Source organism: Protomyctophum parallelum, assembly GCF_964188405.1.
Source record: "Protomyctophum parallelum genome assembly, chromosome: 17".
NCBI classification, from domain to species: Eukaryota; Metazoa; Chordata; class Actinopteri; order Myctophiformes; family Myctophidae; genus Protomyctophum; species Protomyctophum parallelum.
This window is the reverse complement of record NC_139719.1, coordinates 6,560,364-6,585,554: the sequence shown is the minus strand read 5'-3', so window position 1 is coordinate 6,585,554 and position 25,191 is coordinate 6,560,364. Positions and strand designations below refer to the sequence as shown.

At 42.0% G+C, this 25,191-nt stretch overlaps 2 protein-coding genes across 3 annotated transcripts; both read right to left on the bottom strand.

The window, feature by feature from the left end:
- Positions 1-1,283: 1,283 nt before the first annotated feature.
- On the bottom strand, positions 1,284-10,207 carry LOC310874007 (uncharacterized protein). Of its 2 annotated transcripts, XM_083786665.1 has the most exons (11): positions 10,110-10,205; positions 8,888-8,992; positions 6,524-6,625; positions 6,129-6,440; positions 5,718-5,799; positions 5,419-5,625; positions 5,167-5,306; positions 4,862-5,065; positions 3,795-3,889; positions 2,870-2,998; positions 1,284-2,158 (listed from the first exon to the last, which is right to left on the bottom strand). In XM_083786665.1, the coding sequence occupies exons 1-11, from the start codon at positions 10,151-10,153 to the stop codon at positions 1,836-1,838; spliced, it is 1,743 nt and encodes a 580-aa protein (XP_083642791.1). In that variant the 5' UTR covers positions 10,154-10,205; the 3' UTR covers positions 1,284-1,835. The 2 variants fall into 2 exon arrangements, with proteins under 2 accessions (XP_083642791.1, XP_083642792.1); XM_083786666.1 differs by lacking the exon at positions 8,888-8,992 and having other exon boundaries at positions 10,110-10,207.
- A 2,393-nt stretch (positions 10,208-12,600) lies between these two features.
- LOC310874567 (uncharacterized protein) lies at positions 12,601-24,836 on the bottom strand (the record flags this gene model as incomplete). Its single annotated transcript, XM_083787425.1, has 5 exons — positions 12,601-13,052; positions 19,343-19,471; positions 20,033-20,163; positions 22,961-23,011; positions 24,832-24,836. The coding sequence occupies 5 exons, from the start codon at positions 24,834-24,836 to the stop codon at positions 12,718-12,720; spliced, it is 651 nt and encodes a 216-aa protein (XP_083643551.1). The 3' UTR covers positions 12,601-12,717.
- Between the last annotated feature and the right edge of the window lie 355 nt (positions 24,837-25,191).

Here is a 25,191-nt window from a genome sequence, read left to right as displayed (position 1 = left end):
GTCCTCACATCACTACCATGGCCCTCACATCACTACCATGGTCCTCACATCACTACCAGGGTCCTCACATCACTACCAGGGTCCTCACATCACTACCAGGGTCCTCACATCACTACCAGGGTCCTCACATCACTACCATGGTCCTCACATCACTACCATGGTCCTCACATCACTACCATGGTCCTCACATCACTACCATGGTCCTCACATCACTACCATGGTCCTCACATCACTACCATGGTCCTCACATCACTACCATGGTCCTCACATCACTACCAGGGTCCTCACATCACTACCATGTACGTTGAGTTTGAAGTCGATCGAACGCTGGTGACATTCACACATAGTTATCACATATACGGTAAGCAACAATTATTAGGATACTCCCAAAAGCAGTGTTCATAAATCATTAAAATCACCATCAACAATAACATAAGTGCTCCATGCTCAAAACAGTAGTTATAAAATAAAATAAAGTAATAATTATATAGTATAAGTCAGGGGTGGGCAATTTTGACGATGGAGAGGGCCACTATATTTCCACACTCACTCCAGAGGGGCCACGTTGCATATTACTGTCGTAGCAAAAATAGCCAATCTACAAGATCAAAACGCATCGCGTCACGTTTTGAGCTTGTAGATCGGCTATTTTTGCTATATTTTAATTGAAATCCTGAAAAAGAATTGGCCTTTTTCTTTATTGGAATTCTGAAAAATAACCTTTATTTAATTTCAAATTAATTTAGTTATATAGTTATGTTAATACTATACATGCTCAAAACAGTGGTTATAAATCATCTAAAAAAAAGTAGGCTATAGTAACAAGCTTTTCAAAATTAAGTGTGTCTATACACATACACACAAAGGATTAAAAGCTGCATTTGTCACCTTTGCAGATTTGAGTGTGAAGTGAGTGTCTCTTAACCTGTGCATTGTGAACACAAAGCGCTCCAGATTCACTTCATCCTTTGCCACTGTATTTTTGTCTTGCTGTAGACAGATCACCTGTTGTAACTGCCAACCCTTATAGACGGAGACCCTATCAGAGCTGAAGTTGACCAGAAATAGAACAGAGTCCTCTTTCACATGAGCTGGCAACTCAAAAATAACTCCCACTCCCTCATTTACAAAGACAATTTGTGGACAGAAAACTTCACCGGTTAATTGCCATGAGAGGCAGTTGATAATGACAAAAATAATGTTTAACTTTTTTCCTGTTTGAATGCGGCCCGTTTCTTACCAGAGAAAAGGCTCATAATGTGGTAGTCCAATTTCTTTTTTTATTCCAAACATATTAAAACATAAATGAACAGACAAAGGGAATAAAGAACAATATTTAAAACAAATAAAATATTTAAAACAAATAAAAAACCAAGAGATCTATTATCCTTAGTTAATGTTCGAAAAAGGAATAGGAAGCAGTTTAGTTAAAAACGTATCGGGTCCTACCCCAGCTTTGTGTACCTCAATAAATCAATAGATCAGTCTTCAGTTAGGCATTCTGCCACAGTATTTACACACTTGCATGTGTGTAAGTTTCCATGAACAAAAAACTAGTCAAGCATACAAGACAGTCTAGATCTACATACATTTGTACACACACACAAACACATATGCGTACACACTGTATCCAGCTATTCTATCCTATATATTTAGTATATCAGTTTTAAACTTTTTCCATGTTTCAATTAATCTCTTTGACTTTATATAGTATTGCTATTGACTTGGCTTTTTATTTTATTTTTTATATAATGTATATGAGGCTTACAACATACTTTATCATCTATTATTAGTCCAAGGAATTTGACTTCATCCACTTTCAATTTCCATTTAGTTTATTGTAAGTCCATCATTCTGGGTCGTTTGATGGGGCTGCTGTGTGTCTGCTGGCGGCCAGATGGCAGACGCCTCTTGGAGCTCAGTTTAGTAACGGGACGAGGAGTTACTGTTGGCTGACATGGACTCAGTGCGTCTGGTCGTCTCATTGCTGTTCTTCTGGAAGAGGTCTGACCCTTACCGAACAGTGACAACAGTCTCGATGGGTTGGATTTGATGTGATGAAACTGCTTGGCCATGGCAGCAATGGCCTGACTGTACATGGGGTCCTTTCTCAGGCTGCTGATGTCTCTGATCATGCTCTCCACCGGGTCCTCCGTGTCTGTTCAAACACATTTTTCAGCATTCAAACACTTACAATTATTTGTGTGCCAATAATTCATTTTTATTTATTATGTTCAGTGCACAATTTAATTAAAATGTGTTGTATGTCAATAGCGAAAGTATCAGAACTACAAACTCACAACATGCCACATTGCAACGAATGTTCACTCTTTTCTTTTTACCAAATGTTTGGCTATCACGACAGAACACTAGTGTCCCAGAACAGGGATGCTTTGCATGTGTTTAAGCAGCATATGCTGTCGGGAAGAAACAACAAAACTCCAAAATGTTCATATTTCAGGAAATTAAGAAAACCTTTTATTTTTAAAACAAAGTGTTGTGACTTTATATATTGTCAATTACTTGCATGAGGGGGGAGAGGTGGTGGAGTTAGCTGCTTTAGCAGACAGTTTGAGGGTCCAATGGAGTTAAGGTTTTGTCCAAAGCGTTTTTGTTTTACTACTTTCCATTGGTTCAATATTTTCGAAACAACACACAGACATAAAGGGTGTTCAATAGCACCTGTGATTATTAAGCGATTAATCGGGCGATTAACTACTGTACACAAATCATGTGATAAATCACAAATTATTATTGTTGGGACAGCACTAGTGCATTTAAATACATAGTGACAAAACACACCAGTGGTGTCTATTATGGTTTAAGTGATTATGTTACATGTTTGTAGATGTGACATTATTATTCTCACCCTCTTCATAGTCGCTTGGCTCAGAAAGACACAGAAAGTCAGCAGCACTTTCAGCTTCACATTCCTCTTGATCTGTCCCGATGTCTCCTTGGCTTGGGTTCTGCTGTGAACGTTGACTTTGCATCAAGTCTGAAGACGATGGAGACAAAAGCAGACGTTATTTCAAATGTCAACACCCATTCTAGTTCTACTGAACTGTGTTTAAGTGTGAATTACATGGAGATAAAAGCAATAAGCTACCACAAAAATATTAACTGATGATTACATTGCTACCAAAAACAGAATAGATTACCTTGATTCTCTCAAGAATCATATTTGTTACTCAAATAGGCACAAGCAGAGAAATATTGGTGGTAACTCGGTAACGGTTCCACAAAACTCTCAAGACAATTTAAAGTCTCTGAAAGTTGATTTGCCTACCATGCTGAAATGAATGGAATCCAATGGCTTCTTGTCGATAAAAGGAAACTGTTAACTAAATATGCATAAAATTAAAGTTGTGCTTGATACATGGACATATTACCTAAAAACACCAAATACAGTTTAGATTTGTCAGATTTTGTCCCTAGTCGTCACCATAGTGTGGCTTGGTGAGAATGTGTTGAATAAACCGTTTGTTTTTATGTCAGCTGACAGAGTGAGAGTGTTATGAAGCGAGGAGGTCCGTGAGCCACTTACTATGACAGCAAGGGCTGAATGTCTGTGTGTGTGTGTGTGTGTGTGTGTGTCACGCTGTTACACCACCCGCCCGCCACCAGAGGGCGCAGCTGTAGCACACACACACACACACACACACACACACACACACACACAGGGCGCAGCTGTAGCACACACACACACACACACACACACACACACACACACACAACCACGAGCTGCGTTCGCTTCACGCGTTTGCGCGTCTTACTTGTTTATAATCACTTACTGTCAGTCTGCTCCTTCTTCTTCTGACTTTTCGGCAGACTGGACGCTGGTCTGCGTCGGTGTGTAGATCTTGTTTTTTCAAAGATCTTGTAGAGTCTATTCAAATGATTACGTTTTAGTAGGGATGATAATTATTGATTAATTATAGAATTATTATATTAATTATCAGGTTTCAAGCAGTGTTTTCTGTGCCACATGTGGAGGGGGAGGACTTATGTCACTAAGTAAGTAAGTACTTAAGTCACTGGAGAAGGGGAAAAAAAACGTGTACACGTGATGCGGAAATCTGCCGCGAGGACACAAAAAACCCCATCGAGCCTGTACCTGATGTACACTCGCTCTATGCACTCTCGGAAAGCCCACTCGGCAATGCTCCACTCGCCTCCTCGACGGAGGACATTAACAATTGGAACGTTAAACATTTCTGGGTCAAGCTGGAGTGACCCCCAGGTGACCGAATGGGAGTGAGCGAGTGGCAGAGATTTTGCGTATTGGAATTTGGCTCTAGTGTGGGTCTGAGCATAGACATCGAAGATGATGTAGAAGAGGCAAACTAATATGATATGATCTGGGTGTTCTAATACATAAAGTGTTTGTGTGGATTATCGCGCGTCCATTTCTATATTTATTTATGCCCTCGTCGCTATGCTACAAGGATGGTCTTCAGTTGTTTTCCATAAATATATTGTCTGCTGGCCTATGGATACATATTAGGGGCTGTGCAACGCCAATATGCCATATTCCAACTATACTAATAGTAAACTAATATTATACTAAAAAGGATAAAGATGAAGGGAAGAGGCCTTTTTACTGTACAATAATGTTTCGAGTCTCCTAGCGTGCTTTCCTATGGATATGTATGGATACTGTTTGATTTGACTGTCATCAAGACTCATAACACATACACATACTTTACATCAATCAGTGCTGAAGATCAAACAATATAGTGTCAAATTAAGAACTTTGTGCAAAATGCATCAGGTCTCTGAGACCTGATAAAGACCCGGTAGGTTCTAAACAAGATTCTTACTGTACTGCATCATATTTATGTGAATAAAAAGATCATACTTCAGCACATCTAGCGCTGAGGATGGTGAGCACTTCAGCACGTCCAGCGCTGAGGATGGCGAGTGACCAGACTCAAACAGGTTCCTCAGCTTCTCCACAGCGGCAGTCCCCAAGCAACAACCCCCAGCAACACTGATGTTGTGATTGTGGATCCGGCTAATTTCCACAATAGTTGGGTAGACTGGTATGTGGGGATCAGTGCTCCTGCAGTGAAAATAATAAGGCATACAGTCATGTATGTAGTGGGAACTCGAACCCCAATGACATTAAAGCATTGTGTATTAAGTGGGGTTTGTGTGTTAGACCTGCTCAGCCGCCCATTCGTGTTGACAGTTGGTAAAATTGTGACTACAAGTTTAGCAGTGCAGCTGGTGTTTTTAGACGCCCTGGCAGGCGGGGGCCTGGTCTTCTGCCGCCTGGTGTTGTGCTGGCACCGGTATACTGTCTACAGTAGAACATGAAAAAAAAAACATTTTTAATAGAATCATCCTCCAAAATGTTACTTTATCATGACATACATGAAATGTTTTAATCAACAAAAAAAACATAAGACTCACTTTCAAGATGGTCCTTTTGCCTTTACAAGGTCTGACTGATTCCACTCTCCACGTGTCCGACATTGACTTCAGCCACACCTGTAAGTCCTCCTTTGTCTTTAGAGTCATCCGTAATGTGGCCTTGAAACTGATGTGGTCCAAACTGTATGGTTGGCTCACATGCTTGTAACTACACACATGGTACTCATTGTCCTTTGGTAGATAGTCCTACATACACAAATACAACAAGATGTATGGTCGTTTCTCAGCTGAATACCGACATAGTAACAAAACAAGTGTAGAATCATTTGATACCATACCATCAGTTCAGGATGTTGGTCCACATTTAGCCCTATACTACTACATTTTAGTAGTAGTGAATTCCTGGCTCCCCCCACTAGTCTGTTAGGACGTGAGGTGAGAATATTAGTTAGGCGGGCTTTCCAGGTTATCATTTGCCTGTTTCTTCGACTGCATCTCATCAGACAAGAGAAACAGTGCAATCACAGCTTCAGCAGCAACACACACACACACACACACACACACACACACACACACACACACACACACACACACACACACACACACACACACACACACACACACTACACAAACACACATACAGTAAGCACTGCAGTCTGCAGTCTGAACTCCAAAAGTAATTGGAAAAACAAAAAAAGAGACTCCACCCTGTGGCCATTAGTTACCAACTGACTGTTACAAGCTTTTACCTCGTCTCAGTTGAGTTCTGTGTTCTGTAACTTCTGTTGTCTGTTTCGGCGACTTCAGCATCAGTTAATTTCTGTGTTCTGTTGTCTGTTTTGTCGACTTCAGCATCAGTACATTTTTGTGTTCCGTTGTCTGTTTTGTCGACTCCAGCATCAGTTACTTTTTGTGTTCCGTTGTCTGTTTTGTCGACTCCAGCATCAGTTAATTTTTGTGTTCCGTTGTCTGTTTTGTCGACTTCAGCATCAGTTGAATTCTGTGTTCCGTCGACTGTTTTGGCGTCTACAGTATCGTCCGGGTCTTGCAGACGGATCGATCTGTTATGAAAGAAACTAATTGTGTCATTCTGAGTGAAACAGTATAACTGTTAAATAACTCGACTCAATCAAGATATTCTTACCTCACCGTCTCAGGTAATGTCTGTTGTGTTGTGTCCACGGTTCTGACCAAGGCCGTGGGAAGTAGGACAAATGAGGGTGCTGCAGGAACCACCTGCACAATTCTGAATAATGTTAAATAAAATCATTACAAATAATTTTGTGTTGCACAAGGTTCATACTATATAAGACAATGGACATGCAAAAGCTATACATTTTGTATTTATTTACGAATCCATGAAAAAAAAAGAACAAAACCTAGAGGCTCAGATTCAGAACGTTTGGTGATGACAGCACAGGTTTTGTAGATAGTCTAATTGCAGGTCTACCTACAAGTCCACCTATTTTGTGTAGGAGAGGAACAGTTAACGCTGTATTCCCACACACTGATAAATGAGGGTCAGTGTCTTCAATAACATACACTTGTATTAATGCAACGTTTTGGTGACGAACAACTGGATATGACATGATGAAAAGTTGCTGTACTTTTGCAATACTTGGAATGGAGCTACATCAAGCACTGCCAATGTGCAGTAAGCCTACTTTTGTATTAATTATTGGTTTAATGATCCATTGCCTGGGAATACCAAGTGGTCGATGGTCTTATCAACACAATATGCTGTACTTTCATTGCAGCTAATGTAGTTTGTGCTACCCTTCGAATGGCTGATATTCCACACAATGCATACATGAAATGTATGAGGGGCAGATGGGCAACGCTTATGTTGCGTTCAACTTCACACGGGCAGATGCAACAACGCAGTCTACCATTCATTTTCTCCACCAGGCCGAAGGCATGTGGGGAGAGTATGTTTTGCACTCCGTCCGTCCGTGTGTCCGTCCGTCCGTCCGTGTGTCCGTTAGCAGCTAATCTCGGCCACCGTTAACCCCATCGATGCCAAATTTTGCACACACACTCCCTGGATGCCAACGATGAACCTCTGCCCCAAACTTTCCAGAACGGCCTGTTATAGCGCCACCAGGAGGCCGCTTTGTGCAAAACAAGTTTTTGCACAGTACACCTACAGATTTTGTCCAAACATCACGCAAATTGGTACACAGTCTCTCTAGAGCCATTCAACGAAACAGGTCTTTCAGATTTCTCAGACTCCATCCTGATTGGTTAAGATTGGCTTCCAAAGTTCACAGGAGTGCTTAGTTTCAAACAAAATGCTGCAAATCATGAACACATCGCGTGATTTCCCTGAAATTGTGCACCCACATTCCCACTAGGCCCAGGACGAAATGCCACATGAACAATTTCAACTCAGACTCAAGGTGGCGCTATAACTGGCCGAAAAGTGTTTTTACCTCTAACTGCACGGATCTGTGGATAACTTTGTATGCCAACTCCCTAGAGGCCAAGGAAAAACCTTTGCCTGGAATTTTCTGCTCTTTATAGCGCCACCAGGAGGCCGACATATGTAAAACACATTTTCTATTATTACTCCTTCAGATTTTATCCAAATTTCACGCAAATCGGTATACACTATCTCCATAGTCATGTGATCAACACGGAGCGGCACCATTTCCCATCTTCCATCCTGATTGGCTAAGATTGGCTTCCAAAGCTCACACGATTCGTCCATTTCGAAAAAAGGCCACAAATCACAAACACAGTGTGCAATTTCCGTTAAATTATACACGCACATTTTCACTAGGCCGAGGACGACATGCCACAATTTTTTCCTCTAAATCAGCCTCACGGTGGCGCTATAACAGGCCAATTCCTGTTTTTAGCTATAACTGCATCGATCTGTATACAACTTATGTATGTACACATGGAAAAACATTGTACCTGCATCCCTCGAACACGAACCTCCGGCCCAAATCTTCCTCAACAGCCTGTTATAGCGCCACCATGAGGCCACAACCTGACCTGCCCTGGTGGAGACCTGTGCCGATTGGCACTTTGTCTAGTTGTCAATGGAAACCAGCGACATGGCGATGCAAAGACGCAATGATGCATGTAGCTGCTCCAAATGATACTCCCATGTGTCAACGCACCATTAGTGTCTACACCTGTGAAGCATGGCTTAGGTACTGTGAGCTAATGCTTGCGCTCCACCAAATCAAAGAGTGACCAACTGACCACCAGTGTTGTGGAGCTGTGCTGGGCTTCACTATGGCTAATTGCATTGACGCTTTCCTCCTTGTTCACCAAAAACAGTGGGAATACTTCACAACCTTACTAAAGGATAACATTGTTGTCTTCTCTCCATCTCTGCCATGTCGCAAAATATTGTAGTAATAAAGACCAGCCATCAGCCAGCTTGTGTGTCACACCATAAGTGGTGAGCACGGCTCTGGTTGAATAGAATGATTACAAAAACACCACAGCCATGTTTATTTCTTTTAAGGACATTAATCCTCCACACACCTCTTACCTGAATAATTGTCCTACAGACATGGATTTGGGGACTATGGTTTTGGGGACAGCGTTGTGCAGTTTGTTTTTGACGTCCGGGCCTCGACCGGATCGACCGGGCGGTCTGTTGTGAGACATATTGTATCATGCTGAGTGAAACAGCTAAATAATACATTTAGTTAAGTGATATATTATATTATATATATATAAAATACACCGTATATATATATATAGATAGTGTTTGTTCCATAACAGGGGTCCCCCCGCTCAAGTAAAGTAGTCGAACATACATTATCAGGTGAGCTGGGAAACCAATTTCCTTCAATCAGGACAGAGAACCCATTTTCAGCTTCAATCATTTTATAGCGTTTCATATAAATTATTATTTTTACTGAACGATTATTACACATACACAACCACACCCTTTACAAGCCTGGCATGGACAGACTAGCAAGTAGCAACTCTCAGATGCTATTTTTACCATTTGGCATCTGGAGTTGCAATACCAACCATGACAGCCCATTCATCCAACAGAAACATCTGATTGTATTACTGTATCTGCCAAGTTTTTGTTTAATAAAAATCCGTAGACATGTTAGGAGCTACTTTCTGTCAATAAATTCCGTGCAAGGTGATTATTTTTGTGTCCGAGTTTTCAATATGGCAACATCCTGCTGCCTCCTATAATGTGCAATTTCCAAACTGGTGGTACACAGGTGTGACAGTACAGTACAGTAGAGGGAACCCCCTGGGATTGTGTAGTAGTTACAGTAGCTACTTATTTCTTTAAAGACATTTTAAAAGGTAGTGTAAGTGATTTTCTTTAAAATAAGTGTTAAAAAGCTTTTTATTAAACAGAAAAGGCATTTTCAGAAACAAAACTAAAACTGGGATACCAATTTTTATCCAATCAGGATAGAGAACACAGTCAGGATACAGAGTAAACAAGTGGAAAAGTGATGACACAAAGCAATGAAAAGCTACTCTCTCCTGATTGGCTGATATTTTGTCAACTACCTACCTGAAAATGTATTTTCTGGTTATTAGAAAGATGGAGAGACATGCAGGGAGACCTCTGTTATTGAACAAACACTCTAAGCAATGATTAGTCACAATATTGTGATTTAACCTTTTAACAAAAAAATCACTATCACTTACTGTGTAAGTGATACAGCTCAGAATGTATGCAGCGTAACTAGTAGCGTATCGTTTTAAAGTAATCATAGTAATGTGTTTCTCACCTCGTCTGCTTCGGCACTGTTTTTTTGGTCTGCTTCTGCTTCATGTTTATCGATTCGCCGCTGCTTTCCACTACGAAAAATACGGAATCTCCTACTACTCTAAGAGGGGACGATTTGAAGGTTGCACACATTTGGTCCGTTTACAACACTTGCCCGTCTTAACTTCGTGTCTGGAGGCTTTAGTTCCGCAAGCCTCAATGGTCTGTATTTTATTTTTATTTGACTTATAAAACTCCAGCAATTCCACAACGTGTAAATATTCCACATTTTACATGAATGAAAGCACAAAAGTATTGGCCTCAAAGAGTAATAGCCTACTTGATACCAATCTACAAGCTCACACTCACAACACATGATTGCATTGTGAACTTGCCAGTCAAAAAGAATACTTTGTTTAAAATAGACACTCATGCTTTCTAAGGTGTTATTTGGGGCCCTTCATTTCATTTTATTTCGCACATGGAGTATCACAATACAGTACAAATCATAATAGATAACAATTCATTTGTCTTACATACTTCATTTGTTTTTCATACCTATCTGATATACACCCATGACGAAAAGGAGCAGGAAGAAGAATAAATTCTTGTTATTTGGGGCCCTAAGGATGAATACAAAATGAATATCAACATCCTAATACTGTCCAATAATTAGCTAGGGAGGGGGGTGGGGGGGTACTACTGTCAGTGGGGAGTGTTGGCTGGGAGTAGGAGGACTAAAGCCCTATAGGCTACGTCCTCTCTGGGGGGGGGGGGGGTACTACCTGTCAGTGGGGAGCGTTGGCTGATGAATGAATATCAACATCCTGATACAAGGGGGGTCTAATTATTCTTTATACTCTATGGTCTAATAGGTCTACTTTAACAGTTTGCACATTTACATTTCTCTATCGGAATGAGGGGAGTTCCCTCTCTCTCTCTAGAGACGAGCCCTCCATCGTTGCTTCCAGTCATCCCCATACATCTGGCAAGCTCGTTGGTGCTTTGCGCTCCTGCATCATTCTTGAGTAGGCCTAAATCCACATATGTGGGACGTCCTCGTGACCGATGCCCGTGTTGGTTCCCACAGGACTAGTTTGCTGGCTGGCAGCTCTTTGTCTTTGGCAGTGTCCTGCTAGTCTCATTCTCCTGGCTGCCATTTTCTGACTCACCCTTGGCATTCCATCATACAGATTTGAGATTTGTGTTGGTAACATGTGTGCTCTTACTGATGTTGAGTGCCGCACGCAGCATTCTGGTGTAGCACGCATCCAGAGACGGGATAATGCCAGGCTACTATTGCAGTAGGCCTATGCAGAGATGGGCAGTATTTGAAATACATGTATTTGAAATACGTATTTGAAATACTTTTTTGTATTTTGTAATTTGTATTTCGCTGAGATGGAAGAAATGAGATGTATTTTGTATTTAAATACATTTTTTGACCCAGTATTTGTATTTTGTATCAAAATACATTTTCAATATATTTTGCCCATCAGAGATGGGCAGTATTTGAAATACATGTATTTGAAATACTTTTTTGTATTTTGTAATTTGTATTTCGATGGGGATGGAAGATGTATTTTGTATTTAGATACATTTTTTGACCCAGTATTTGTATTTTGTATCAAAATACATTTTCAATGTATTTTGCTCATCTCTGGCAGTATGTCTCAAACATTTTAATTTCAAGGACCCCTAACTGGGAGTTTACAAATAGGTCTTCACCTACAAGCTCATGCGTCAAGATGCGTCGTGTTTTGAGATTTAGCACTTCCGTATTTACAGTTGCACAAATATAATCCTAAAACAAATATAAATCATCTAAGCATATACAGCTTGCTGCTGCTTAGCAGAAATATAAATACATTTTCGTGAACGGAAATGGCAGCTACCTTAGTCGGATTTAGAGAGGTGTAGTTCCATACTCTAGTCTCTATATATAGTTTGTGGTTGTCTGGCTGTGCGAGAATCAGCGAGACTAGTGCATTGTGAACACAAAGCGCTCCAGGTTCACGTCACCCTTTGCCACTGTATTTTTGTCTTGCTGCCAGCAGTTCCCAAACATTTTTGGCCATGCACCCCCTGTTACCTCCAGACCTAGCTGACACAACCCCCCACATGGAAATAAAAATTGCATAAGCTATATAGACATATATTCCCTATCTACATATATGCACATATGAGCCTGAATATGGAATATATGTGCAGCATAGGCTATATTCTGCATATACTTGCCATATATTGGCATAATATGTTAATATATTTAAACAAAACCATAGCACCACCATTAGTCTTTTCATGTTGCGCACCCCCTAGAAGGCGCTCGTGCACCACAAGGGACGCACGCCCCACACTGCGTGTAGACAGATCACTAGTTGTGCCAACTCTAATAGACAGAGTCCCTGTCAGAGCTGAAGTTCACCAGAAAGAGAACCAAGTCCTCTTTCGACTGACAAGTGACAACGCAAAAATAACTCTGTCCCACTTTTAAAAACACTTAAAGACCTATGTCCATGTTGTGGTCTGGAAACTTCACCGGTTTATTAATTGGATTAGCGGGAGTAGATAATGACAAAAATAATGTTTTTTCCTTTTGAACAAGAGCCATTACTTTCCAGAGAAAAGTCTCATATGTGGTAGTCCATCATTCTGGGCCGTTTGATGGGGCTGCTGTGTGTCTGCTGGCGGCCAGATGGCAGACGACTCTTGGAGCTCAGTTTAGTAACGGGACGAGGAGTTACTGTTGGCTGACATGGAGTCAGTGCGTCTGGTCGTCTCGTTGCTGTTCTAATGGAAGAGGTCTGACCCTTACCGAAGCAGTGCATGGCAGACAACAGTCTTGACCGGTTGGATCTGATGTGATGAAACTGCTTGGCCATGGCAGCAATGGCCTGACTGTACATGGGGTCCTTTCTCAGGCTGCTAATGTCTCTGATCATGCTCTTCACCAGGTCCTCTGTGTCTGTTCAAACACATTGTTCAAATTAACAACACAAACACAGACACTGCACATTACAGCACAATCTTAGGATTTACAATTATTTCTGTGCCAAGAATTTATTTTCATTGATAATGTTCAGTTTTCAATGCTGTAATTCCCAGTGGACAATTTAAATTAGTTCAGTCAGACAACTCACGAATAGATTAAACAATATTTATTGAAGAATGAGTAATGAGTGTGCATATGATATTTGACTTGGCGTTCGGCTCTGCTGGATTTCTCCCTGCTCGGCATGATTAAGCAACATCATAAAACATAAGAGCAGGGAGATAGATATACAATAACCCCCCCCATGGGGAGCATAGATAGCAGAGCCCACCGGTGGTGCTGGGGTGGTGGTGGGAGAAAACATCACATACGACCGGGGAACCATGAGCAGAGGAAGGCAGGAAGAGCATGGAGTCTAGTGAGCTTAAGTAGCCTGCCCACTTAGTCAGCTGACTGCCGCATCAGCGAATGACGTGAGAGACTTGCACACACGTATACTCCCACATAGTAATGCAGCATGTTAACCCCTTGAGCATAGTATGGGCCTTTGAGCAAGCAAGAACTTCCCTTGAGGTTGACTGACTGAACTGACTCCGCCGCTCCGCGTGCTGCGTTTGATTTCAGTCAGACAACTCACGAATAGATTAAACAATATTTATTGAAGAATGAGTAATGAGTGTGCATATGATATTTGACTTGGCGTTCGGCTCTGCTGGATTTCTCCCTGCTCGGCATGATTAAGCAACATCATAAAACATAAGAGCAGGGAGATAGATATACAATAACCCCCCAACACACATACCTTTCGGTGAACTCTCACCGTTGATCCGGGCAGGTGACCCACTATGAATGCACAGTGACGAAATGCAAATATGCATTTCTGGAGCCTGCACGGATTGCTAACCCCCCCAACAAAGCAGAACCGAGAACGCCCTACGGGCACACCCGGGCAGATGTCCCACGCATCCGGGCAGATATCCCGGATATTTTAACTTTACGTGAGCCATGTGTAGCCATGACTGCGAGCCGTGAGGCTTATCTGTGAGAAAGTAATGTGTGGGGTGAAAGCCGGACTCAAAACCCATTGGTTTGGAGTACAAGCATATACTAACCTTAAGCTTAAGCTGAAAAAGGCCTGCATGGCTGCGCTCGCCGATAGGCCATTCCTCTATGCCACTATAGAGGAATATTCTACGCTGCTTTCGCAGGGCTTACGTGTAGTGCAACGCCAATGTTCCTCTACTGCCAGTATGAGGACACACCATTGGCCCAATTACGCCGACGTTCCTTATGAGGAAACGCCATCAGCCTACGGGAATTCTCAACCGATACACATCCGGGCAGATGTCCCACTCGATAGTGACTCGAGAGTGCAAGCTATGCATTTCTGGATCCTGCACGGATATCGTGAGCTGCGTGTAACTATGGCGCATGCCATAGCCGTGAGGCTTACCTGAACTATTTCACAGATCTTACATGTAGTGCAACCATTTATGTTACCCCAACGTTCCTCTAACGCCAGAGTGAGGAAACCACAATTACCCCGATGTTCCTTTAATGCCACTGTAGAGGAACATCAACGAACCATTATTAACATTAGCTTGTGACATGCCACCAATTGAACTACCCCCAGCGACCACCGTATATGAAGGTAATAAGATTACCATTCCTGATCGAATACAGCACTTGCACTCATTACATCCTGAATAAACAACTGAAAGCTCTTCCGATTAGATGCACATGATGATGATTCATGGGCAGATGAGGACCATGGCCTGAGTTTCAGGTGGCGACTGGTGCATCAGCGTGGCAGTAGAATCGGGAGTAGCCAGGGAATGTGCTGAGGAGACCGATAGCCGATTAAGCAGGGCTTACGCCACCTTACGGAATCCGGAACACAGCCGGAGCAGGTTGCCCAATGTAGAACTAAAAGACACGAGCAGAGACAGAGTTACTTATACTTCATCCTGACTGAATGAATTAAAGAGTGAATAGGGGATCCTAAGCACGGAGAGACTTCCCACACCCACGAGCCGAGATACCAATACTTAAAGAGAAGCCTTAGATCTTAATCCTAAACTATTTAAACACCCAAGTGATAATAATAATAAACTTTATTTGTATAGCACCTTTCATCCATAAATGCAGCTCAAAGTGCTTCACAGGGCAGGACACAAAAATATAATACAATAAAACACAAGTGGTTAAAATGATAGAACAATGGCAAGAACATAAAATAAACTAGAAAATTCGCAATTTTAAAATATTGCAGAGTGTGGTTGCCGCAATCGTTGATTTTGTAACCTAGTTTTCTTTTCAGCCAGTGCCAATTATGTAATGTAATCCTGGGCGCTAAACTTCCTCTGCCAACCTGGGGGGGCAGCGGACTGACATCATGCCTCCTTCTATGCATGAGGAGTCCAAGCTGCTTCTGAATGTCTCTCTATAATACAAGTGGAATCATTGTCTATCCATGTCAATTGCTGGTCTATAGCAGATTTGAATGCTATATTCATTATTTTGGGGACAACCCAGTCAAGGACCCCACTTTGAGAAGTACATAATCTCATTCTGTATCATGAAATATAATAATTCATTAATATGCATGGTTAATCTTGCACAGTTCTTGATTTCTGTAGTGAAACTCCAAAACCTATGTTACAGTGTCAGAGTGACATATCTTTAAAAACGAAAGATTGTTTTTTTTTTTTTTTTTTTTTTTTTTTTGTGGACAAATGAAAGACTGAGAAATACTCTGTTTGATCAAAATACATTTGACCATGTTGACTTAGTGGTCCGGGCACACTTGGCTCTAAAGTAGCTTGACAGCGCATTGTGAGTCTACAGAGGGTGCGTGACTGAGCTCGAATGGAAGTTTATTCCAGGCCGTTGGGCCGTAGAAGCAAAAAGCTGCCTCTTTTTGTGCATTCTTTTAGGCACTTCAAGTAGGCCAGCATGGAGGACCTGATAGAGACCCTTTATGAATTAACTTAAATGAGCGGCATATGCTCTCAAGCGGCCTTTGAGCAATTGATTCTGAGCTTTAAAGAAGTTAAGCTTCATGTCATGCGGACCCGAGAACTGTTCGATACCACTCTCCAGAACTAAGATGAGATGACCCATGCAAGCAATCTATAAATAATGGTGCAGGATCGACAGCGCTGCAGCCTGCACATGGGTGATGGTGATGGACTTACTTCTTCGCTAGATACTAGAACCATCACTTTCGAAGAAACCCAACCGGCCCACACCGGCTGAAGAAGCATTGGTGAATCTCCTGACTGAGCGACCCGGGACATCTGTGATTGAGCTGAAAGAAAGCTTAGGACCAAAAGATCATCTGGGGTTCATGACCTGATGAACGAATGAGCCACAGATAACAGATAAAACATGATATGCTTTGAGAGAAAGCATACCTATATATGTGCCTGTCCTGAATAGCCACTTTTTTGTATTAAATATAAATAATTAATTAATATAATTAATTAATTTAACACAGCGCTAAACAGCTTCTATGAAGAAGCAATGACAAAGGCTACGGTTGATTGATAACATATATGCAATTAACTATGAATTGATTACTGTCATCCAATGCCATTAGTTGCAATAACTAAGATGGGCAGAAAACAGCCTTGCCGAGTCATGAGGCCCGAGGGCAGGAGCCTAACTCTTGTTTCAGTAGAGTGAGCAGATTGATGTACACGTACAGCCCCTGGACGTGACGCTAGTATGACGCAGGGACTTACTCCATCCCGAACATTGGTGCCGAGTGCAGAGGATACCTATGACATAATTATCCTGTTGGGTTAAGGTTAGGGTTAGGGTTACACTTGGATACATTTTCCTAATGCTGTTACTCAATACTATAGTGGCACTGAGCGACATCAAATCAATTACTGATCTGAATACAACTGGCAGAGTACAATCCCAAGACTGCACCGGGGAAACCACAACCGATAGGTCGCACAAGCACTGCGACACGGAAGCCAAGCTTGCTGCGAACATAGACATAGTCTATGGCTGCCTTCCTTCAACCCGGATCCTCTCACGGATAAGTGATGAATTATTGCTTACGAGTTCAATTTAGAGCTCCTGGCAGTGGATGTTAGCTGTGCAGAAATGAAGCAACGCAGCGAGCTGCTAACCTACCACCTTCTGAAACATCTTCAGTCCCACGAAGCAACTGCCATTACCTAATCCCACTCAAGGACTGATCAACAGAACATACAATATGAATCTGAGACATTAAAAGTGACAAATGGGCAATGGGACGCACGGTGACAAGACGCTACATACGTGTACGTATATATTGATCTGAACTTCTGACCTCAAAGAAGGTGAGGAGGGTATACACTAGAGAGACTAGACCGACAGCTAGATAGGCTTGAGGGGCGGACGGAGGCAGCAGTTTGTTAAGGCTTTCAGCTCTTCTCCAAGACAGCTCAACCCGTATAGAGAAGCTGAGACATGATACCACGACAGAGGAAGCACTAATTAAATGCCCATTTAAGAAATACATCCAAAATAAACAGCTAGAAACAAATCTTACAGGAGTAAATAAACTAGACAGAAGGCTATGACACTTGACATGAGATTACTGCAAATGCAATTTGCAATCTTAACCTACTTTAATATGACACTGCACATAACTGAATCGATTGAGATGAATTAACAATAACTTATGTTATGATACTGTCCTGAATGGAAACATGGAAAACTTTAAGAATAATAACTATGCCACATATAAATTCAAAACTGAAACATAATAAATCACATGGAGAAAGGGTGCTAGCTTTAGCATTAGTTTAGCATGAACAAACCCTCATGGCAATGAGGAAACCTCAACAACCACATGGCTACAAAGCAGTAAAGCACCAAATCTATAGAGATTGCCATTGAGGTAGTTAACTCATGGCAATACTTTCAAAGCACATATAAAAGTGTTAAGTAATACTAGAGTAAGCAGAGTGTGACTGAAGTCTTGCTTCAAAATTAATGAAACTGGAGACAAACAGGCAGCAGAGTTGCCAGATCTTGAGAAAGCAAGCAACTAGGTGTAGAACCTTCCCATACCTAGGACTCACCACGTGAGAACTTAGTTTACAATATATATACCTTAATGACTACAATGACTTGAAACAATACATTTCATGGACGAGGTCATTTGGATCTATGACAGAACCCCAGAACAACGATTAACTACAGAAAACAAGCCCAAAGTTGCTTATAAAAGCGCATGTGGCAACCACTGCACATGAGTTGAGGACCCATAGCTGGAGGGGACAAACACTGCACCTGAGCTGACTTGGCAAAACATCAGCAAAATGAAAGCGTGGCTTTGACTGTAGACACTAGACACGTACCACATTACAATAGAAGCTGCAGCACTGTCTGTGCATCCGGCTTAATTACCAGAACAGGCTATTATGAAGCTTGATGAAGCCACATAATCGAGCTCAGCAGCATTAGCAGACTCATATCAAACTTAATATTGTGCATACAACCTGCAGGCCCTTATCACAGCATGGACAGAAGCTGAGAAGCATAATTTAAGCAGCAGTAGCTGCACACGCAGACAGCAAAGGCAGCAGCAATAACCACGAGGAACAGAAAACATCACATACGACCGGGGAACCATGAGCAGAGGAAGGCAGGAAGAGCATGGAGTCTAGTGAGCTTAAGTAGCCTGCCCACTTAGTCAGCTGACTGCCGCATCAGCGAATGACGTGAGAGACTTGCACACACGTATACTCCCACATAGTAATGCAGCATGTTAACCCCTTGAGCATAGTATGGGCCTTTGAGCAAGCAAGAACTTCCCTTGAGGTTGACTGACTGAACTGACTCCGCCGCTCCGCGTGCTGCGTTTGATTTGTAATAGCAGATCTACAAATTCACAACACGGCAGATGTTTGCCTATCATGACACACCTCTATTCTGGGGCAAAAACATTTGGCAAAAGTAGCCAATCTAAAACCTTGATCAGTTGATCGGCTATATTCTGCAAAGAGAACCTGCCCGGGGAGCAGAAGACTAAGCAAGACTCTTAATTAACTTTCTTATTAGGACCGCAGGTCACATTAACTATGAAATCATGCATTGCCCATCAGTCAGTCAGTCACTATCCCCGATGCAATCAATATTAACCCATTTAAGACGGGAACCCCTTTTGGTGTTTTAACTATTCTCACTGGTATAGAGTGGTGACTATTCTATTATGGTTTAACGGTAAGTGTTTGTAGATGTGACATTATTATTCTCACCCTCTTCATAGTCGCTTGGCTCAGAAAGACACAGAAAGTCAGCAGCACTTTCAGCTTCACATTCCTCTTGATCTGTCCCGATGTCTCCTTGGCTTGGGTTCTGCTGTGAACTTTGACTTTGCATCAAGTCTGAAGACGATGGAGACAAAAGCAGTCGTTATTTCAAATGTCAACACCCATTCTAGTTCTACTGAACTGTGTTTAAGTGTGAATTACATGGACATAAAAGCAATAAGCTACCAAAAGAAATGATGATGATGGATTACATTGCTACCAAAAATAAAGTTAACCGTGATGGATTACCTTGATTCTCTCCGGAATCATATGTGTTACTCAAAGCAGAGAAATAATTGGTGGTAACTGTTCCCCAAATCTCTCAAGAAAGTTTAAAGGCTCTGAAAGTTGACTTGCCTATAATGCGGAAAGGAATGGAAACCAATCGCTTCTTGGTCACTAAAAGGAAACTTCTAAATAGTTAACGAAACATGCAAAAACCTATACATTTTTAATTGTGCTTCATTCATGGACACCATTTATCTAAAAACACTAAATAATAAATTCTGTTGTGACGCATGGTCAGGTTTTGTCCCTATCTGTTCAATAAACCTTTTTTTTATTTTTTATATCAGCTGATAGAGTGAGTGTGGGTTATGATGTGAGGAAGTCAGTGTGTGATTTATAATCACTTACAGTCAGTCTGCTCCTCATCTGCTGTCACACATTGTTTGGCGTCTGGACACGCCTTCTTCTTCTTCCTCTTCTTCTGACTTCCTGGCAGACTGGACTCCCGTCGATACTTCCCAAAGTGCTTGTATCGGAGTCTGTGCAAAAAGATTACTTTTAAGTGATTTACGATCTCGCATTAAAACTGCCCGTCTGCCTCTGCCACATGAGAAGCCCAGGCTCTATTTAACAACTCACAGACAAACCCCGTTTCCAGACCTAAGCGGAAAACGGTTTTGCGCAGCTTCTTTTTCCGGGTTTTTAGACAGCTGGTGGATGGAAAAAAAGCTCCACTTCCGCGGACGACTTGCGGAGGAGAGCGCTTCCGGGAAGCTGGCCGTCGCGCAAGTCGTCCGCGGAAGTGGAGCTTTTTTCCCCAGCTGTCTAAAAACCCGGTTTTTCGGCTGTCCGCAGCCGAAAACGTGCGCAGCTCTTTTGATAGTGTGGCAGTACCATAGAGTTATAATAACTCTATGGGCAGTACCCAGACTGGCCGCATCACTCGGGATTCTGGGTAGTTACTCCAGGCTAAAATGGCTGGAGGAACTCCCTGCCAAAAAGCACAGCACACAGATTTGCTACAGCAGTGGTTCCTAAACTGGGGGTCCCCAGCAATACATTTGTTCTACGCTAAATGTAAATCCTGCCTACGCTGCTACACACCTTGTACCCAGACGATTAGCTTAATGTGCAAAAAAAAAAAATCTCACTCAACAGTAAACAAACCAACATACAGTAGTGTCTGTGAATAATAGCCGGTCTACAGTGCATACTGAAAGTATTCACACCCCTTCACTTTTACCATATTTTGTTTTGTTACAGCCTCATTTCAAAATGGATTAAATTCGTTTTTTTCCCTCATCAATCTACACACAATACCCCATAATGATTAAGTGAAAAATGTTCTCTCAAATATTTAGTTAATTTATTAAAAATAACACACTCACACTCTTGACTTAGTACTAAGTCAAAAGTCTTAAGACTTTTTGGGAATGATCCTACAAGCTTGGCACACTTGAATTTGGGGTATTTCCCCCCTTCTTCTCTGCAGATCCTCTCAAGCTCTGTCAGGTTAGACGGGGAGCGTCGCTGCACAGCTATTTTCAGGTCCTTCCAGAGATGCTCAATGGGGTTCAAGTCTGGGTCTGGCTGGGCCACTCAAGGGGCCTGATTCTTCAACGCGCTTCCGCTTATATATTGACGTGACGCTAGCGGAAAGGCATTTACGTGGATTTCCCACATTAATTTGGAATTCATGAAAATGGCCGTGAACTTGACGCTGACTTTGGTTGGTCGGAAATTCCGCTAAATCCTCCGCCACCTCTTTAGGTGGCGGAGAAATTTTCGGAAGCATACACTTGCGTATAGATTTATTCAGAAGGCTTTAGTCTTCATGCTGAATCAATAAATTGTTCCCAAATCTCAGATAAAATATGTAGGCATGTGTCCCCAACATATTGGTCGATCAGCACATAAAGAAATTATAGCCTATATAATAAAAGCTGAGTGCACTTGTATGCCTAAATGCATGCATTCTAGGCAAGTTATAGCCTAGAGTCCCATACAGAAACTGCCCGTGCAGTGCAAGCCCGACACCTTTTTATTTATTTATTAGGATATTACTATAGCATGCGCGATTGCGCTTCTCACTTGACAGCTTTCTACTCACAGCTCACAGCGCAACGCGCTGTGAGCTTGTAGATCGGCTCTCGCGCATGTTAAAAAACAAACTCACAATTATAATAAGAACATTATAGGCTTATCTGCATTCTGCACTGTACGAATCCAACATTGTTTAGTGTAGTAATGCCTGCAGTAGACGGCAGGCCTATTGAAATTGTTTTGTTACGGAGCTCCTGGAGTCAGTTGACTGTCGGTCGGTGTGTGTGTGTGTGTGTGTGTGTGTGTGTGTGTGTGTGTGTGTGTGTGTGTGCAGGGTGTGTGTAGTGTGTGTGTGCGTGTGGGGGGGGGGGGCAGACAGCAGCGTGCTGCCGATCCGATTTACATTGGAAAATGAATAGGGCTATATAGCCCTATATAAAAAATAGAAGACCACATTAGCCTAATGAATGGCATCAGCGTGTTTGAAAGTCGGCCAGTCATATCAGTTTTAAGCCAGCTCACCTCCACTCGCGCTTGTTCACAAACATGACGGACAGACTTTATAATAATGTATATTGAATTGATATTGATCACATGCATGGATCATGGATGCCACACACAGAATAGTTTAACTCACTGGATAAACTCACTGGATTATAATTTCTTCAGACAAGAGGATCCCAGGCCTACGAGGTAGGCCTATAATATATTTACTTATGAATGTATGGTCTACTGTTCTTTATCGCGCAACAGTGTCGAGGGCCCATGCAGCCCCCCTCCCTCTCTCGTCTCTCTCTCTCTCTCGCTCTCTCTGAAAAGACGACTTTTGCATTGACATATCCGATATTTTAAATATCGGATATGTTTTACCTCTGCAAAGGTGTGAGTGAGCACCCGCCTTGGTCCCGAACTTAATTAAATAAATTAAGTCTAACGCCAGAGTGAGGAAACCACAATTACCCCGATGTTCCTTTAATGCCACTGTAGAGGAACATCAACGAACCATTATTAACATTAGCTTGTGACATGCCACCAATTGAACTACCCCCAGCGACCACCGTATATGAAGGTAATAAGATTACCATTCCTGATCGAATACAGCACTTGCACTCATTACATCCTGAATAAACAACTGAAAGCTCTTCCGATTAGATGCACATGATGATGATTCATGGGCAGATGAGGACCATGGCCTGAGTTTCAGGTGGCGACTGGTGCATCAGCGTGGCAGTAGAATCGGGAGTAGCCAGGGAATGTGCTGAGGAGACCGATAGCCGATTAAGCAGGGCTTACGCCACCTTACGGAATCCGGAACACAGCCGGAGCAGGTTGCCCAATGTAGAACTAAAAGACACGAGCAGAGACAGAGTTACTTATACTTCATCCTGACTGAATGAATTAAAGAGTGAATAGGGGATCCTAAGCACGGAGAGACTTCCCACACCCACGAGCCGAGATACCAATACTTAAAGAGAAGCCTTAGATCTTAATCCTAAACTATTTAAACACCCAAGTGATAATAATAATAAACTTTATTTGTATAGCACCTTTCATCCATAAATGCAGCTCAAAGTGCTTCACAGGGCAGGACACAAAAATATAATACAATAAAACACAAGTGGTTAAAATGATAGAACAATGGCAAGAACATAAAATAAACTAGAAAATTCGCAATTTTAAAATATTGCAGAGTGTGGTTGCCGCAATCGTTGATTTTGTAACCTAGTTTTCTTTTCAGCCAGTGCCAATTATGTAATGTAATCCTGGGCGCTAAACTTCCTCTGCCAACCTGGGGGGGCAGCGGACTGACATCATGCCTCCTTCTATGCATGAGGAGTCCAAGCTGCTTCTGAATGTCTCTCTATAATACAAGTGGAATCATTGTCTATCCATGTCAATTGCTGGTCTATAGCAGATTTGAATGCTATATTCATTATTTTGGGGACAACCCAGTCAAGGACCCCACTTTGAGAAGTACATAATCTCATTCTGTATCATGAAATATAATAATTCATTAATATGCATGGTTAATCTTGCACAGTTCTTGATTTCTGTAGTGAAACTCCAAAACCTATGTTACAGTGTCAGAGTGACATATCTTTAAAAACGAAAGATTGTTTTTTTTTTTTTTTTTTTTTTTTTTTTGTGGACAAATGAAAGACTGAGAAATACTCTGTTTGATCAAAATACATTTGACCATGTTGACTTAGTGGTCCGGGCACACTTGGCTCTAAAGTAGCTTGACAGCGCATTGTGAGTCTACAGAGGGTGCGTGACTGAGCTCGAATGGAAGTTTATTCCAGGCCGTTGGGCCGTAGAAGCAAAAAGCTGCCTCTTTTTGTGCATTCTTTTAGGCACTTCAAGTAGGCCAGCATGGAGGACCTGATAGAGACCCTTTATGAATTAACTTAAATGAGCGGCATATGCTCTCAAGCGGCCTTTGAGCAATTGATTCTGAGCTTTAAAGAAGTTAAGCTTCATGTCATGCGGACCCGAGAACTGTTCGATACCACTCTCCAGAACTAAGATGAGATGACCCATGCAAGCAATCTATAAATAATGGTGCAGGATCGACAGCGCTGCAGCCTGCACATGGGTGATGGTGATGGACTTACTTCTTCGCTAGATACTAGAACCATCACTTTCGAAGAAACCCAACCGGCCCACACCGGCTGAAGAAGCATTGGTGAATCTCCTGACTGAGCGACCCGGGACATCTGTGATTGAGCTGAAAGAAAGCTTAGGACCAAAAGATCATCTGGGGTTCATGACCTGATGAACGAATGAGCCACAGATAACAGATAAAACATGATATGCTTTGAGAGAAAGCATACCTATATATGTGCCTGTCCTGAATAGCCACTTTTTTGTATTAAATATAAATAATTAATTAATATAATTAATTAATTTAACACAGCGCTAAACAGCTTCTATGAAGAAGCAATGACAAAGGCTACGGTTGATTGATAACATATATGCAATTAACTATGAATTGATTACTGTCATCCAATGCCATTAGTTGCAATAACTAAGATGGGCAGAAAACAGCCTTGCCGAGTCATGAGGCCCGAGGGCAGGAGCCTAACTCTTGTTTCAGTAGAGTGAGCAGATTGATGTACACGTACAGCCCCTGGACGTGACGCTAGTATGACGCAGGGACTTACTCCATCCCGAACATTGGTGCCGAGTGCAGAGGATACCTATGACATAATTATCCTGTTGGGTTAAGGTTAGGGTTAGGGTTACACTTGGATACATTTTCCTAATGCTGTTACTCAATACTATAGTGGCACTGAGCGACATCAAATCAATTACTGATCTGAATACAACTGGCAGAGTACAATCCCAAGACTGCACCGGGGAAACCACAACCGATAGGTCGCACAAGCACTGCGACACGGAAGCCAAGCTTGCTGCGAACATAGACATAGTCTATGGCTGCCTTCCTTCAACCCGGATCCTCTCACGGATAAGTGATGAATTATTGCTTACGAGTTCAATTTAGAGCTCCTGGCAGTGGATGT

Coding starts and splice junctions, on each gene's coding strand:
- LOC310874007 (XM_083786665.1), bottom strand. CDS start 10,153: ATGAAGCAGAAGCAGACCAAAAAAACAGTGCCGAAGCAGACGAG. Junction 5,800..6,128: donor CAGAACTCAACTGAGACGAG/GTAAAAGCTTGT, acceptor ACGTCCTAACAG/ACTAGTGGGGGGAGCCAGGA. Junction 2,999..3,794: donor GAAGAAGGAGCAGACTGACA/GTAAGTGATTAT, acceptor CATCGTCTTCAG/ACTTGATGCAAAGTCAACGT.